The following is a 15,666-nucleotide window of genomic DNA, read 5'->3' as shown; positions in this document are numbered from 1 at the left end:
ACGGTACATCATTTTATAGAAATTTTCTTTAAGATTATAGCCCACTTCTCTGCCTCCATTGCATCCTCAAGTAGCCATCCAGTGGAGCTTTTCCTTATTGTCAGGGGTCTGTTGACATCAACTCCAGGAAATGGAGTTTTAGACCCTTCAGAGGTGCACTGTGAATTGTTTGCAAGGCACTTTGAGGGTAAAGTTGCTCGCCTCCGTAGCAGTCTTGATGCCCCATCCACATCTACTGCAGGCCCCAGTGGAGTGTCCAGTGCACCGTCTGCTGCAACTTCTTGGGAACGGTTTCAGTTGATGCGGCCTGATGACGTAGACAAGGTGCTTGCAATGATGCATCCAGCAACATGTGCTTTCGACCCTTGCCCTTCTTGGCTTATTAAAGCTTGCTAAGGGGATTTGATTGAGTGGATCCAGGGTGTGGTCAACACATCGTTGCGGGAGGGAGTGGTTCCAGCCACACTGAAACAGGCAGAGATTCGACCGCTCCTGGAGAAGCCCACCTGGACTCATTGGTTTGGGACAACTACTGCCCAGTTGCAAATACCCACTTCTTAGGGAAGGTGATTGAGAGGGCTGTGGCGCAGCAATTGCAAGTACTCCTGGATGGAATAGATTATCTTGACCCATTCCAGTCTGGGTTCCAGGCTGGTTATGGACAGAATTGGCCTTGGTCGCCCTGATGGATGACCTTTATCGGGAGAACGATGCAGGGAGTGCGACCCTGTTATTCTTACTTGATCTCTCCGTGGCTTTTGATACCATTGACCATGGTTTCCTTCAGGGCTGACTTGGTGAGATGGGTATCGGAGGCACTGTTTTACAGTGGTTCTGATCCTATCTCCAAGGTCATTTTCAGAGAACAGCATTGGGGGATTGTCTTTCTGCCCCCTGGCAGTTGTGCTGTGGGGTTCTGCAGGGTACCATCTTGTCCCTCATGCTGTTTAACATCTATATGAAGCCCTTGGGAGCGGTCATCAGGAGATTTGGGGCAAGGTGTCAGCAGTACGGTGATGATACCCAGCTCTATTTCTCTGTAACATCTGAATCGGGAGAGGCCGTGCAAGCCCTGGACCACTGCCTGGACTCGGTGGTGAGCTGGATGAGGACCAATAAACTGAGCCTGAATCCTAGAAAGATGGAGGTACTGTGGGTTCATGGTTCATGTGTTCGGATAATTGGTTGATTACCTGCTTTGGATGGGGTCGTACTCCCTCTGAAAGAGCAGGTTCATAGTCTGGGGGTGCTCTTGGATCCATCTTTGTCGCTAGAGGCCCAGGTGACCTCAGTGGCTAGGAGTGCCTTTTACCAGCTTCAGTTGGTAAGACAGTTGCGGTCGTTTCTGGACTGGGATAGCTGACCACTGTTGTCCATGCACTGGTAACGTCCAGGCTGGATTCCTGTGATGCGCTCTATGTGGGGTTGCCCTTGAGGTTGGTCCAGAAGCTGCAACTGGTGCAAAATGCGGCGGCGAGACTGCTCGCTGGGGCAGGGTGTCGCCAACATGTCACCCTGCTGCTGAAAGAATTGCATTGGCTTCCCATTTGCTACCGGGCCAAGTTCAAGGTTCTAGTCTTGGTGTACAAAGCCCTATACATCTCGGGACCAGGATACCTGAAAGACCGTCTTATCCCTTATATACCCAGTCGCTCACTGCGCTCTGCAGGTGAGGGCCTCCTGCAGATACCATCTTATCAGGAGGTCCGTTCTGCACAACATAGGAAATGGACCTTTAGTGTTTTGACACCTATGCTGTGGAATTCCCTCCCCTTAAATATTAGGCAAGCGCCATCTCTGATATCTTTTCGGCGCATTTTGAAGACCTTCCTTTTTCAGCAAGCCTTTTAAGTAGAGACTTTGTACCAGTCTGTGTCTGCGTTGGAATTGCTTTTTTAAGATCTTTTTAAAGCTTTTTTTTAAAAAGATGTTTTTAAATCTTAAAAAAATACTTTTAAATATATTTTGTTTTAATACATTTTAAAGTCTGTTTTTATGATGTTTTAGAGTGTTATATATATGGCTGGGGCTAATGGGAGTTGAAATCCAAAACAGCTGGAGGGCACCAGTTGGCAAAGGATGCCCTAGAGAGAGTCGTGCTGAGGCTTATTTCTGCCCCAAAGCAATCCCCGCATTTTGATCTAGATGTGGTGCTTCCTCATCTCAGGCTGGGGGGGAATGAGTGTTAAAACAGCCCCCTCCCTGCATCCATCCCCTAAATTAGCACCGGCTTGGCTCTTTAAATTTGGAGGGAGAAGCTCCCCATTGGTGATTTTGGAACACCAACAGTGGCAGATTTGGCTGGATTCCAGCAGATTTTCAATTCCCCTTGTCTTTTCCCCCCCTTTCCTTTTCAGAAATACCCCCCTAGGAAAGACATGGTGAGAGCAGTCTCCATTCAGACTGGCTACCTGATTCAGGGGAAAGGAGCAAAGAACTGCAGCCTCACCTACCTGGCTCAGGTAGACCCCAAAGGTAAAGTTCCACATACGCTCCATTGCATGCAGGATCCTAAAGAGGCATGCTTCCGCTTATGACCTCCAGGGAAATTGATCAGGGCATAAGAATCCTAGACCTTTCCCAAATGAAGATCATAAGAAGCAAGAGGCTGCCCCCTCCCTCATTCGCTGTTTTCTGTGGTTTATTTATTAATTAATTAATAAGCCTTTATAAACCACTTAATATTTTAAAAATCTCTATAGCAGAGTGGCTTGATTAAGACAATTGTCTCTTTCTGTTCTTGAGAATTTTTAACACTTTTGTTTCAAAAATAAATTACTAGGTTTCCAGCCCTCATGGTTTCAGCAAAATGCCTGTATAAATGTGGGCAGTTTCAATGAAAGGCCAGCAAGGTTCTAAAGCAGGGGTGGGGAACCTTTTTGGCCTGGTGGGCCAGATCTTTTCTCTCCCCCTCACACTGCAGGCCTACTTTGACAAGTGGGCGCGGGCCAGCTATGCATCAATCATCTGATGTCATTATGACTTCACGTGACTGATAAGTGGGCAGTGCTGACCACCTGCCAAAGTTGGTCAGCATGGGTGGGGGAAGGGTCTGCTTTGCCAGGATGTTCCCTGCAGCAGCACTGAACAGGACTGAACTTTCCACTGACCAGCTGATGAGCAAAGGGTTTAACCCTGCCGGCTGCAGAGGTCTTCTTTGTCAGAACTTTCTGCACAAGGAATGCACAGCTGGTAACAAGTGGATGTGGTTTGGGCAAAAATGGCCTCGCAGGCCAAATTGGATCCCCTGAGGGGGTCAAGACAGGCCTGCGGGCTGGAGATCCCTCGCCCATTCTAGACAGTGCCTCAGCCCTCATGTGCATGCGTGTCCTTCTGCCCTGACTCACCATTTCCTTTGTCCCTCAATAACTTTTCAAGCTCTAATTTGGGGATTTTATTTTAAAGCAAAGGCGTGCGACTTGTGTGTGATTTTTGGAAGAACAGTTCAGAATGTCCCAATATTTGGGTCCCCCGGTCCCCCCCCCCCAAGTGACAGCATCTGCAACTTCCCATCACGCTCTCTGCTCAATGGAACGGCTACCTTGTGTTGCCTTATTTTCATGCAGTATTTATCTGCAGTTTTGGGGTTGTTGCTCCAAATACATCTCCTGCTTTTGGCTGCCGCTGTGGCAGCTACAGATGCCAGGGCTGCTTCTGGGTAGGGCCGCTTCAGCCAAAAAAGAAAAGGTGATGGCACCAGCAGTCGCTGGGTGGTCACGCACACAAGGCTGGCTATGGCTGGGCAGCCTGTAATTTGACATTTATGAACCATTCCTTGAACTTATCATAGAATCCTAGAATAGTAGAGTTGGAAGGGGCCTATAAGGCCATCAAGTCCAACCCCCTGCTCAATGCAGGAATCCAAATCAAAGCATTCCCGACAGATGGCTGTCCAGCTGCCCCTTGAATGCCTCCAGTGTCGGAGAGCTCACCACCTCTCTAGGTACTTGGTTCCATTGTCATATGGCTCCTTAACTGTTAGGAAGTTTCTCCTGATGTCCAGCTGAAATCTGGCTTCCTGCAACTTAAGCCCATTACTCCTAAAAACCAGTTGAACATTTCGCAACACCAATACTGTTTTTAGAAAGTAGTTTAAAATAATTGGAAAACCAGATGATGACGATGAGAGATATTGTTAGTCTAAACTTCTCCTTCCTGACTCCCTGGCAATAAAGATGAACAAAAATGTAGAATTATTTCTCTCTGCATGTGTATACGCACACACACACGCACACACACGCACATGCACACACACGCACACACACACACGCACATGCAGTAGGTAAAAGCTCAAATTATGCAAAAAGTTTTTTTGCATACTTTATTCTGTGCTCAGAATTTAGGGTTTGTAGTTGGAGAATTGTTCAGATTATTTTTAGCAAAGCAGGAGGAGGAGGCAGAGATGCAAGAGCGCCTTTCCCTGCAGTGTCTGCCATCCAGAAAACCCTCTCTCTTGCTTTACCACTAATCAGCTGTGCTTGAGTCTGAAGGCATCTTTTTCATTTTGACCTCTTAATGGACATGGAGTCTGGCCGAGCTGCCGAGATAGCTGTGGTGTCCGTTGAGGCCCTGTGCAGTTCTGCAGCACTGACTGTGCTAAGCACTGGTGATTTATGAGGGGAATTTGCAAGCGGTAAAGCTGGTCAGATTTGGGAGTGATCCTTTTTTTAGTATTTTAAGCATAAAATCCAGCCGTGCAGAGAATTTCTGCCAGCTTCAGAGAATAAGTATAGTTGGAAAAGGTGAAGAGGTTTAATGAAAAAATGCCACAAAGATGACCTCTCACATGAACAAGTACTGTGAGGTCTGGGACTCTGTTGGTTCTCAAACTGCAGATAAATACCAGGTGCTGGAATCACCACATAAGTGAGCAATGGGGGCTTGTCTGTCCACAGCCAATGATTTTCACTACTAGGCTCTGGAACCTCCCGTTGGATTCGCATCAACATTTGAAAGGCAATATTTGGACAGGCTGATTAGTACAAGAGTGGTTCCCAAACTTTCCCCCCCCTTGAAAATTGTTGAGGGTTTTGGCAGACCACTTAACGATTTTCCTGCCCATTGTAGCCATTGCAATGCACCGTGCTAGAAGCTGTGTGATTTTTAATTGCAATTTTACAGACACGCCACAGACAACCTGACTGAAACTTGTGGGCCACGGGTGGTCTGAAGACCACAGTTTGGGAACCTCCGTTTTAAAATACGTCTGTGTATCTTTGGGCTCATAAAAACAGTGCAGGCGAGGAGCCCTGTTCAGGCAGGCCCGGGGTCCTTCTAGCCTAGCGCTTCTGCATTCAACAAGGAGCAGCTAGATGCCTCTGGGTGCTCACAGGCAGGGCATGGTATGTGGCCGGTCCTATGAGGGAAGGTTGAAGGAGCCGGTTCTTCTCCCTGCCTTCCCAGAAGAGGCTGGCCACCATGAGGACAGGAAGCTGGACTAGATGGGGCTTTGACCTGATCCAGAGGGCTATTCTTATGTTCTTATGGATTGTCTGATGAAATCTTGGAAGACGAAGGTGAAGCAATGCCGCACAAGAATACTTCAGTTACTTTCCAGCGGAGTGCAAACAATGTGCTATCTTCTCTAGTGGCTCAGAAAAAGCAAGCCAGGGGAGGACATAGTACAGTTGTATAAAATTATGCATGGAGTGGGGAAAGTGGATAATCCAGTGGGGGTCTTGTGAGCTTCCCACAGGTGACTAGTTGGCCACTGTGAGAACAGGAAGCAGGACTAGATGAGACCCCTTTGGTCTGATCCAGCAGCCAGGCTCTTCTTATCATCATCCAATGAAGCTGAATCTTGGGGGGGGGGAATCGGGGCAGACAACAGGAAGTCCTTCACACAGGACGTAGTTAAACTATGGAGTTCGCTCCCACAACAGGCAGCGACAGCCACAAGCCTGGATGGCTTTAAAGTGGGATGAGACAAATCCATGGAGGAGAAGGCTCTCGAAGGCTTCTACCTGTGATGGCTGTTTTCTACCCCTGCTTTTGGAAGCAGCATACCTCTGAATATCAGTTGCTAGGGATCAGAAGTGAGGAGAGCACTGCTGTTGCGCTCAGGTCCTCCTTGCGGCCTTCTCTTGGGGACATCTGGTTGATTGTTCTCAGGAATGGATGCTGGACTACATTGGCCTGATCCATCGGGGGGGGGCTCTTCTTATGTTTAACTCTCATCAGCCCCCACCAGGACGGCCACGCTGCCAGGGTCTGATGGAAGTTGGAGTACAACATTTGGAGAATCAGAATCGTAGAGTTGGAAGGGGCTTACAAGGCCATTGAGTCCAACCCCCTGCTCAATGCAGGGATCCAAATCCAAGCATTCCCGACAGATGGCTGTGGCCCTGCTTGTGGGCTACCCAGAAGAGGCCTCTGCTTGGCCGCCGTCAGGACAGGACGCTGGATGAGATGACTAGATGGGCCTTTGGTCTGCTCTAGCAGCCAGGCCCCTCCAATGGTCTAGAAAGGGTGCAAACAAACCATTCTCTTTTATGCTGTGATTTCGACTGAGGTTTTTGTACCTTTCTTTTGGGAGTCAGGTATGTAAACCAAGTGTTTAAAACCACAGATGTGGATGCCAATCCTCTGGGGCTGAGTTCCCCTCACGCCTGCATTTTATGCACCTTAGTTTGCTTGCTTTTTGAGTGGGTTGCTGTCTTCTTGGGAGGAGCTGTCACATTTTTTATGCTTTCTCCACTTCAGGTTCTTTGCCAAAGTGGGTGGTGAACAAGTCCTCTCAGTTCCTGGCTCCAAAGGTAAGTCAAGAGTACCTCATCTTCCTCTTCCTCCAACCAGGTGCCTGTTGCCGGGTTTCACTGGTAGCTTCGGTTGCCAGCACCACCCTTGAGGTTTCCTGTGGAGCGGATACGGATGTGAGCGCTTGCTGGTAACCCAAAGGGGAAAATGCATTTCCTGGAGGTCACATGAGGCTGCCCAGGCTCCAAAAGGATCTGGCAGAGCTCCCTCGGCCCCTCTGGCTAAGCTCATTTTCAACATGGGAAAAGCCACTGAGGGCTCGTTCAGACGACCAGTTTGTTGAGCATTCGTTCTGATTTGCTTGTGGGGTTCTTCCTCGCCGTCCCGTGACTTATGTGTGGAAGGGCCCTGGCTCAGTGGGGGAGCGTCTGCTTTGCATCCCCAACAGCATCTCCAGGTAGGGCTGGGAGAGACTCCCTGCCTAAGGCCCTGGAGAGCCTCTGCCAGTCAGTGTAGACAGTACTGAGCTAGATGGACCAATGGCCTGACTGAGTAGAAGGCAGCTGTCCTGTGCGCCTGTAGTTTTCACTCCAGAGTTTTCTCTGTGACTTTCCTAACTGCAAAAAAACCTGTTTCCTTTTTTTTTTAAAGTGAATTTGTTGCGGTGGGGCAACAGAGCCCTTCAACTCAACTGTGCAAACCAAAAATTCCTGGAATCCCTCCTACGCAATGCTGGCAGTCATAGAATCATAGAATAGTAGAGTTGGAAGGGGCCTATAAGGCCATCCAGTCCAACCCCCTGCTCAATGCAGGAATCCAAATCAAAGCATTCCCGACAGATGGCTGTCCAGCTGCCTCTTGAATGCCTGCAGTGTTGGAGAGCTCACTATCTCTCCAGGTCATTGGTTCCATTGTTGTATGGCTCTAACAGTTAGGAAGTTTTTCCTGATGTCCAGTCGAAATCTGGCTTCCTGCCACTGGAGCCCATTATTCCGTGTCCTGCACTCTGGGACGATTGAGAAGAGATCCTGGCCCTCCTCTATGTGGCAACCTTTCGTGTACTTGAAGAGTGCTGTCATATCTCCCCTCAGTCTTCTCTTCTCCAGGCTAAACATGCCCAGTTCTTTCAGTTTCTCCTCATAGGGCTTTGTTTCCAGTCCCCTGATCATCCTTGTTGCCCTCCTCTGAACCTGTTCCAGTTTGTCTGCATCCTTCTTGAAGTCCGGAATTGGATGCAGTCTGGAGGTGCCCTGAGGTGCACCTTTTGCCTCTCATTTCCACATGCCCATTCCTTCCAGATGAGTCTCCTTGTGGTGAGACTGGGATTTCATCTCACCATTATTTATTTATTTATTTATTCAACTTTATACCGCCCGACTAGCAATAGCTCTCTGGGCGGTGAACACAAGTACAATAAAATCACACAGTACAATACAACAGAGCATATAAAAACAACACAAACTAAAATCAATTACAACATATTTAAAACTGAATTAACTTAAATTGAAATTAACTTAAATTGAGATTAAAAGGCCTCGGAGAAGAGGAAGGTTTTAACTTGGCGCCGAAGGATAATAGTGTCGGCGCCAAGCGCACCTCCTCGGGGAGACTATTCCACAATTCGGGGGCCACCACTGAGAAGGCCCTAGATCTTGTCACCACCCTCCGGGCCTCCTTATGAGTCGGGACCCGGAGGAGGGCCTTCGTAGAAGACCGTAGTGTACGGGCCGGTTCATACTGGGAGAGGCGTTCCGACAGGTCCCGCGCTGTATAGGGCTTTATAGGTCAGTACCAACACTTTGAATCTGGCCTGGAAGCATATTGGGAGCCATTAGCAGTTGGGTGGTCCCGTCCCCCCCAGCCTTAGCTGTCAGGAGAATCGTGACCCCAGGACTATGTATCGTGTTCTTCTGCCTTTTGTTGAAAACTGTCAAGAAACGAATAAGATTCAAAGGCAGTTTCTGTTTCCATACATCCCCGACCCGCCTGCGTTTGTGTGGCTCTTTGCATCTCTACGCTTCCAGGCAGCTGGATGTGAGGGAGGCATTGAGGCTGTCCTCTTCCAATGTCAACATCCACAGAGAATACCTGAGTGCATCATGGTCTCCAGTGACATGCTCAGGTCATCTCTGTTGCCGTGTAATGTCCTTTTGCTATGAGCCCATCGCTTGATTAATTAGCTCTGTTGCTGAGGTGTCACATTAAACCTTCAGCCCACAATGGCATTGGAGACTAACCCACGTCAGCAAATGTAATGATACTTCCACTTAATTAAAAACCCCAGAACTGAAAGAGAGAGGGAGTCGTCATTCTTTGTGAGCATATCAGTTTTCCAGAGGTAGAAAGAGTTTGAACACTTGTAGGGTTGCTGCCCAGCAAGAAGGCTTGTTATGGAATTGCATTTTATTTTATCACCCTTTTTTCCTCATAGGAAAGAAAACAGGTGCCACCAGCTCTGTGGTTGTGCTTTGAAAATCAGTATTAGTTGTAAGATTCGGAAGGTTGTGTGGTGGTGAAATAGACAGCCTCAGGAGTGCAGCCCCACAAAATTCGTCTCGCCCTTGCAGGAGAAGCCCAACGTGTCCGTGTGTCTTGGGGAAAGCAGAACCCCAGCAGGACTGGAACTCAGTCCCCTGCTCAGGGCTGGTCTATCACAAGGGCCCAGCAGGCCAGATTGCCCTTCAGTGCAGTGAGAGAGCCAAGAATGCTTTGATTTGGATTCCTGCATTGCTCAGGGGGTTGGACTCGATGGCCTTATAGGCCCCTTCCAACTCTACTGTTCTATGATTCTATGATCAGGAAAAACTTCCTAACTGTTAGAGCCATGCGACAATGGAACCAATTACCTAGAGAGCTCGTGGACTCTCCGACACTGGAGGCCTTCAAGAGGCAGCTGGACATCCACCTGTCGGGAATGCTTTGATTTGGATTCCTGCATTGAGCAGGGGGCTGGACTTGATGGCCTTAGAGGCCCCTTCCAACTCTACTATTCTATGATTCTATGACTCCTCTCTCTGCCTCCATACGCAAAGGCGCTCCCACAGGAGCCGGAACGTGGCAGCCTTGGGCCTTTGGTGACCAGTCCCCTTTTCCCCCTTCAGCCTTGACTGGTTTCTGCTTTCCTCTCTCTAGGCAATGAAGAAGATGTACAAGGCTTGCTTAAAATATCCCGACTGGAAGCAGAAACACAACCCACATTTCAAACCGTGGCTGTACCCGGAGCAGAACGCCCTGGGCAGTGTGGCGCTCTCAGACCTGGCCATCCAGCATGCCGACTCCCTCGAGAACATAGACGAAAGCAGCCTCTCTGAGACCAAAGACGACCGGGGCGAAGGCAGCGACGAGGACAGCGTCAACTAAGCGGGCCATGCATCACTGACTTGTGTCTCCACTACATTCACACACCGGGGCTTCTTTTTGTCTGTGTAACCCAGCCCTTGCCAATCTGGTGCCCTCTACCTGTGCTGGCTGGGGCCGGCGAGAGTTGCAGTCCAAAACAGTTGGAGGGCACCAAGTTGGTAAAGGATGGTGTAACCAATGCAGTTGGGGGGGGGTCAGGAAAAAAACAACCCTCCACATCATTCTCAAATACACACATGGTGTCAGGGGATGAACTGAAGGATTCATCTCTACTTATAGTCTTAGCTTCCTGGTGCTCTTGTCTAAAGCAGCCCTCTCCAACCTGGTGCCCTCTCCAGGTGTTTTGGACGGCAACTCCCATCAGGGCCACCCTGGGCGGCCTTTCCATGAGGGGGTTGATGGGAGCTATAGTCCAAAACATTTGTTTTGTAATAAAATGTAATAAAATAAATAAATAAATAAATAAATTTGGAGGGGGCACCAGGTTGGAGAGGGCTGGTCTAAAAGCTGGGAAAGGGCAGTGGAAATGGCCTCTTTCTTCAAGGGCAGAGAGCTGACTTTTGCAAATAAAGGTAACTGCCGTGAAATTCTTCTCCACTCACTATTCTGAGATCTGTGGCTGTCTGTCTAGCCCACGAATAGCCAACGTGGTGCCCTCTGGATATTTTGGACTGCAACGGCCCTCATCCCTGACCACAGGCAATCTTGGCAGTGGCTAATGGGAGCTGTAGTCCATCACTTCTGGAGGTTGGGGAAGGCTTACTGAGCCACACATGTGCTCCCTTGAGCCCCTTTCAAACGTCACTTCCTGCAGTTGGCATCTTTCTTTAGATGGGGAGGGAGGCGGGAAAGGTGAAACCTTTATGTAGTCTTTCTCAACCTGTGGCCCTCTAGATGTTTTGGACGACCACTCCCATCAGCCCCAGCATCTTATGCCTGTGCTGCCTGGGGCTGGTGGGAGTCGTAGTCCACAGCAACCGGAGGCCACTAGGTTGACAAAACCCACATTTTATTAAAGTAAGTATCAGCAGGATGAACCCTTGGGGACAAACCACACGAGCCACAGCCTCAGGTGACATATCTGCTGCTGGCCTGGGCCACTCCAGACGGCAGCTGGGTGTGCATTGGGCTGAGAGTCTCAAATGTTTGGTTGCTTCACCATTTTATTTTTTTAAAAAAACACAACTCACTGCCACCGTACCCAGGGAGAAGACAAAGAAACCTCCCAGCTGTGCCAGTTTGGCTCTAACTTCCTTGTGTTTGTGTGCTGCCCTCTGAGTAGGGTTGCCTTTGCATAAACACAGGGGAACTCCAAACTTCTGGTGCCTTCAGGGCCCCAATCCTCTGGTTTGCTTCTGGAATGATTCACTGGATCATTTTTAACTTGTCAGTTTCAGCTGGGGAACATTCCTTGTGGAGTTAAAGGGTGGGTAGGTTTAATGAGAGGGCCCAGAGCCCTCTGTGCATGCTCGAAGACCTGCAGGCAGGGCAAGAACCCCCTACCCCATGCATTATGCAAGAGATTTCAAGCTGTCAGGCTGGTTTCTGAAACAGCTTCAGAGGTGGACGGGTGGGGCAGCCTTTCCCTTGCCTCGCCTCTTTCCCTGCTGTCTTGACCAACTCTGCACAATGAATTCAAGTAATCTTGCACGCGTCTGCATTTTAATTTCCAAGATTGCCTTTGAATGGGAGGCACTGCAGATGAGATGTCCTGTTCCTTTTAGGTTCTGAGCTGGCAGAACACTCGATCGGTCCATCCATTACGAATGATGGCTGCTACAATCTGTCTCAAGGCGCCTGGCTCCAGATGACCCCCGCCATGCCCTCAGTGTAAATTGAGGCACTGGGTGGGTACATTGTGCTGGACAGCCTGCAGTTCCTCTCCGGGGTGAAGGGAGTGGGGAGAGGCAACTGAAACATTTCCTCTGCCCCACAGAGCTGCCTTTGCACCAACATAGTTCAGACTGGAGGGCCCTGCAGTGGGGGGGGTGGATTAATCCCCCTCCCCCAGACAATTGCTCCCAAAGAGATGTCTGGGGAAACACTATGGACACTCCCAGGCACCTGTACATACGTATCCATCTGGTTCAGTGGCTGCTGTTTTCTCTCTTTCCTGTGTTATTCTGTAATCGTTATTAGAGCTGCCTTGTAAGGGTGTTGGGGAATCTTTTTCAGGGGGGAGTTTCTGCTCTGGGGGGGCACAGTTGCTTCTGGGACCAGGAATCTCCTCCAGGCTTTGTCTCTCTGGCCTCTTGTTGTCCTTCTCTACATGATCCGTACATGTCTGGAAGCCTGAAGCCCCCTCTGGCCTCAAATCTGGGGTTTGAAGACTGTTTTTATTTTAGGGGGGGCTTCCCTGAAGCCCCTTTTGCATTTCAGGGGGAGCAGAAAAAGAACAAGAGATTTCATACCTTGTTATTGGAGCCGTTTGTTTCAAAATAAAAGGAATTCAAGCAAGCCGGGTGTCTGGGAGTCTTCTCAGTTTTGCATCTGAAGCTACGATGGTTGAAACAGGCTTTGGTCCTGGTGACCAGCAGGCAGTCATGTTGCTCAATGCTCTGCTAGTTGCAGCGTGCTTTGTCCTTCTGAGTTAAGAGAGGAAGCATGCTTCAACCCCAAGAGGTTGGCTTTTTCGGCTATGAAAGTGTATAAATCATCCATCCTCAGTGGAGAATTCCCACCCCCCACGTTGTGTATGTGCACCCTAGTTCCAAATACGCCTCCTTTTTTGGAAGGACACCAGCTCCAAGCAGCGGCTCATGCAGAGACCAACAGGCATCCTCTGCTGGAAGGCAAATCGTTGTACGATACCAGGGGAAGGGAACCTGAGGCCCCCAGGGGCCAAATCCGGCCCTTCAAGCCTCTCCATATGGCCCTCACTGGCCCAGCTTCACACCCCAAATATTTTTGCCTGGCTGGAATGTGTCTGTGAACTCTGATAATGCCCCTTGCTTGCCTAGAAAGGGGAGTGTGAGTACTGTACAAAGGTAAAAGTTACATTTGTTGCTCCGCCCACTTTTCCTATAGCCCTGGCATGTGGCCCTCAGAAGATTGCCAAGAAGGGACTGTGGCCTCAGGAACGTTCCTTCCAGTTCCACACCTTTGCGTCGAGAGAGCGAAAGATCCAGTCACATGACAGATGGCAGAATTGAAGCACCTCCAGCTGAAGCTGCTTGGGGAAGACCATGTCAGAGCAGTGACATACAGGGGTGCAGCGGCCATCCTACCTTGAATAGTGACTTTGGGCTCCCCAAAGCTTTCAGTTGTTGAATTCACATCTTGTGACATACCAAATGTTCTCTCGCAAGGCAGCCATGTGCCCTAGAATACTGGGGAGCATCACTGGTCTAACCATTTGCCACCTCTGTGGAGTCAAGTGAGGCTTCTTGCATCTCTCTTCTGTTCTCTCCTGAAGACAGGGCAGAGCACAGAGGCTCCTAAGAGAGGCGGACACACACAGCATCTGCCTCTCCACTTGAGCTATGCTGAGATTAGAATTAGTTCTTTGCTGGTAGTGCACCCTATATCTGTTTTCCTGTTTTTTACACCTGTATCGTACTTTGGATACATAATGAGAAGACAGGATTCACTAGAAAATACCATCATGCTGGGAAAAACACAAGGGGGCAGAAAAAGAGGAAGGCCAAACGAGATGGATTGATTCCATAAAGGAAGCCTCAGACCTGACCTTACAAGATCTGAACAGGGTGGTTCATGACAGATGCTCTTGGACATTGCTCATTTGTAGGGTTGCCATAAGTCGTGACTGACTTGAAGGAACATAACAACAACAAATGGCTCCTGACTTTTATAGGCTTATTCACCCAGGATGCTTCAGAAACCAATTCCTAAAGATGTCCAGTGTTCCTTGGAAGATAAAGTTTCAAACTTACAGGTTACACAGAACTTGGTGAAATCATTTGCATACCCCTGGCCTTGGGCTAGGAGAGGCTTGAAAGCTTTGGCCAACCCTGGTCCACAAAGTTGGGCATCAGCAAAATGATTAGGAGGTTACCAAAGGGTTTTAGTTGAGGATGATTTCCTCCTCTGCCAACGAAATAACCTTGTGGGATGCTGGGGCCCAGAACAATGACCCATTCTCTAATCAGAGTGAAAACATGTTTGGGAAACGTAGACAGAACCCAACACACATATAAAACAACCCACAGTGAAATAAATAATGCAGCCTTTCCAAAGACTGAGAGCCAGTGTAGCCTAGTGGTTAGAGTGCTGGGCTACAGCCTGGGAGACCGGGGTTCGAATCCCCACATAGCCATGAAGCTCACTGGGTGACCTTGGGCCAGTCCCTGCCTTTCAGCCTCATGAAAACCCTATTCATAGAGTCGCCATAAGTTGGGATTGACTTGAAGGCAGTACATTTACATCCCCCCCCCCCTCGCAAGGACTGAACACTTGGCTGCCACTTGCAGCAGCATCTAGAAATATGTTTGTGTAGGAAGCAGCGCCACCTGCTGCCTCCTTTCACTATCATAGCGTTTATGCAAAAATAAAAATTCCAAAGCTTATATTAGGGCGATACCTTTGTTGCAAGGATGGGGAACATTTTTGGCTCGGTGGATCAGACTGCTATCTGTCCCCACCCCAACAGGGCAGCTCTGACAGGAGGATAGCCCATTTGTCAATTACCTGACATCATTATGAAGTCAATTGACAAGTGGATTGTCCCATCCATCCTTCAAAGGCCTTGCAAGGCGCTTCCCATGTGACAGTCCACCGGTTGTTAGGCATTTGGGAACTGTTGTGCAAGGGACTCTGCCAGGCCTATGCGCATCAAAGCACTGAGCATAGGGCTGGCAATGCAGCTTTCTGCAGAGATTGGCTGCGTGTGCAAGTTCCCCATGGGGAACTCGGCTGCACAGCTGATCAAGCAGGGTTGATGTCACTGCTCTCAGGTCCTGCTTTCAAGCTTCCCATAATGGGCTTCTGGTTGGCCACTGTGAGAACAGGATGCTGGACTAGGTGGGCCACTGGCCTCATCCAGCAGGCTCTTCTAATGTTCTTATGCCAAGTAAAATATCAGAAAAGTGTACAGGCTTTTGAGTTCTGCAGAACTCTTCATCAAGCTACAATAAGTGTTGAAAACTACAATGGGGGGGAGATATTGCTGCCCTGGGCTCCTGCTGGGAGGAAGGGCAGGATCTAAATCAAATAATTAATAAATAAATATTGGCTGCTGTCCATGCCATCTGCATCAGTATCTGGTACGGAATTTGAGATAAGGCAAGATCTTAAGATGCTGGGGGGGAGGAGGTAGCAGTAGACATTCAAATAAGGCCTTTGAGGTGCCCTAGAGGTATCAGGTTGCACCCAGGCCTCTTGGGAAGGAGAAACACTCTTTATTCATGAAATCCACCTACCCAGGAACCTGAGTCTTCCACCTATGGATATGGGCATGTTTAGCCTGGAGAAGAGAAGACTGAGTGGAGATGTGATAGCACTCTTCAAGTACATGAACCGTTTATTTTATTTATTTATTTATTAAACTTGTATACCGCCCCATAGCCGAAGCTCTCTGGGCGGTTTACAATAACTAAAAACAAATACAATTTAAAATCCATCTTTTTAAAAACAATTTAAAACACAAAAAAT

The 15,666-nt window shown here is 48.9% G+C and overlaps 1 protein-coding gene across 2 annotated transcripts in view; it reads left to right on the top strand.

The window, feature by feature from the left end:
• Positions 1–12,507, top strand: part of STARD10 (StAR related lipid transfer domain containing 10) — an 80,539-nt gene extending 68,032 nt beyond the window's left edge. For both annotated transcript variants that reach the window (XM_061629158.1, XM_061629157.1), the window contains exons 4-6: positions 2,358–2,475; positions 6,703–6,755; positions 9,829–12,507. In XM_061629158.1, the coding sequence (XP_061485142.1) occupies positions 2,358–2,475; positions 6,703–6,755; positions 9,829–10,056 (399 nt within the window). In that variant the 3' untranslated portion in view covers positions 10,057–12,507. The remainder of the gene's footprint in view (positions 1–2,357; positions 2,476–6,702; positions 6,756–9,828) is intronic.
• The last annotated feature ends 3,159 nt before the right edge of the window (positions 12,508–15,666 follow it).

Source organism: Rhineura floridana, chromosome 5 (genome assembly GCF_030035675.1).
Source record: "Rhineura floridana isolate rRhiFlo1 chromosome 5, rRhiFlo1.hap2, whole genome shotgun sequence".
Taxonomy (NCBI): domain Eukaryota; kingdom Metazoa; phylum Chordata; class Lepidosauria; order Squamata; family Rhineuridae; genus Rhineura; species Rhineura floridana.
This window is presented reverse-complemented; position numbering and strand designations above follow the sequence as displayed.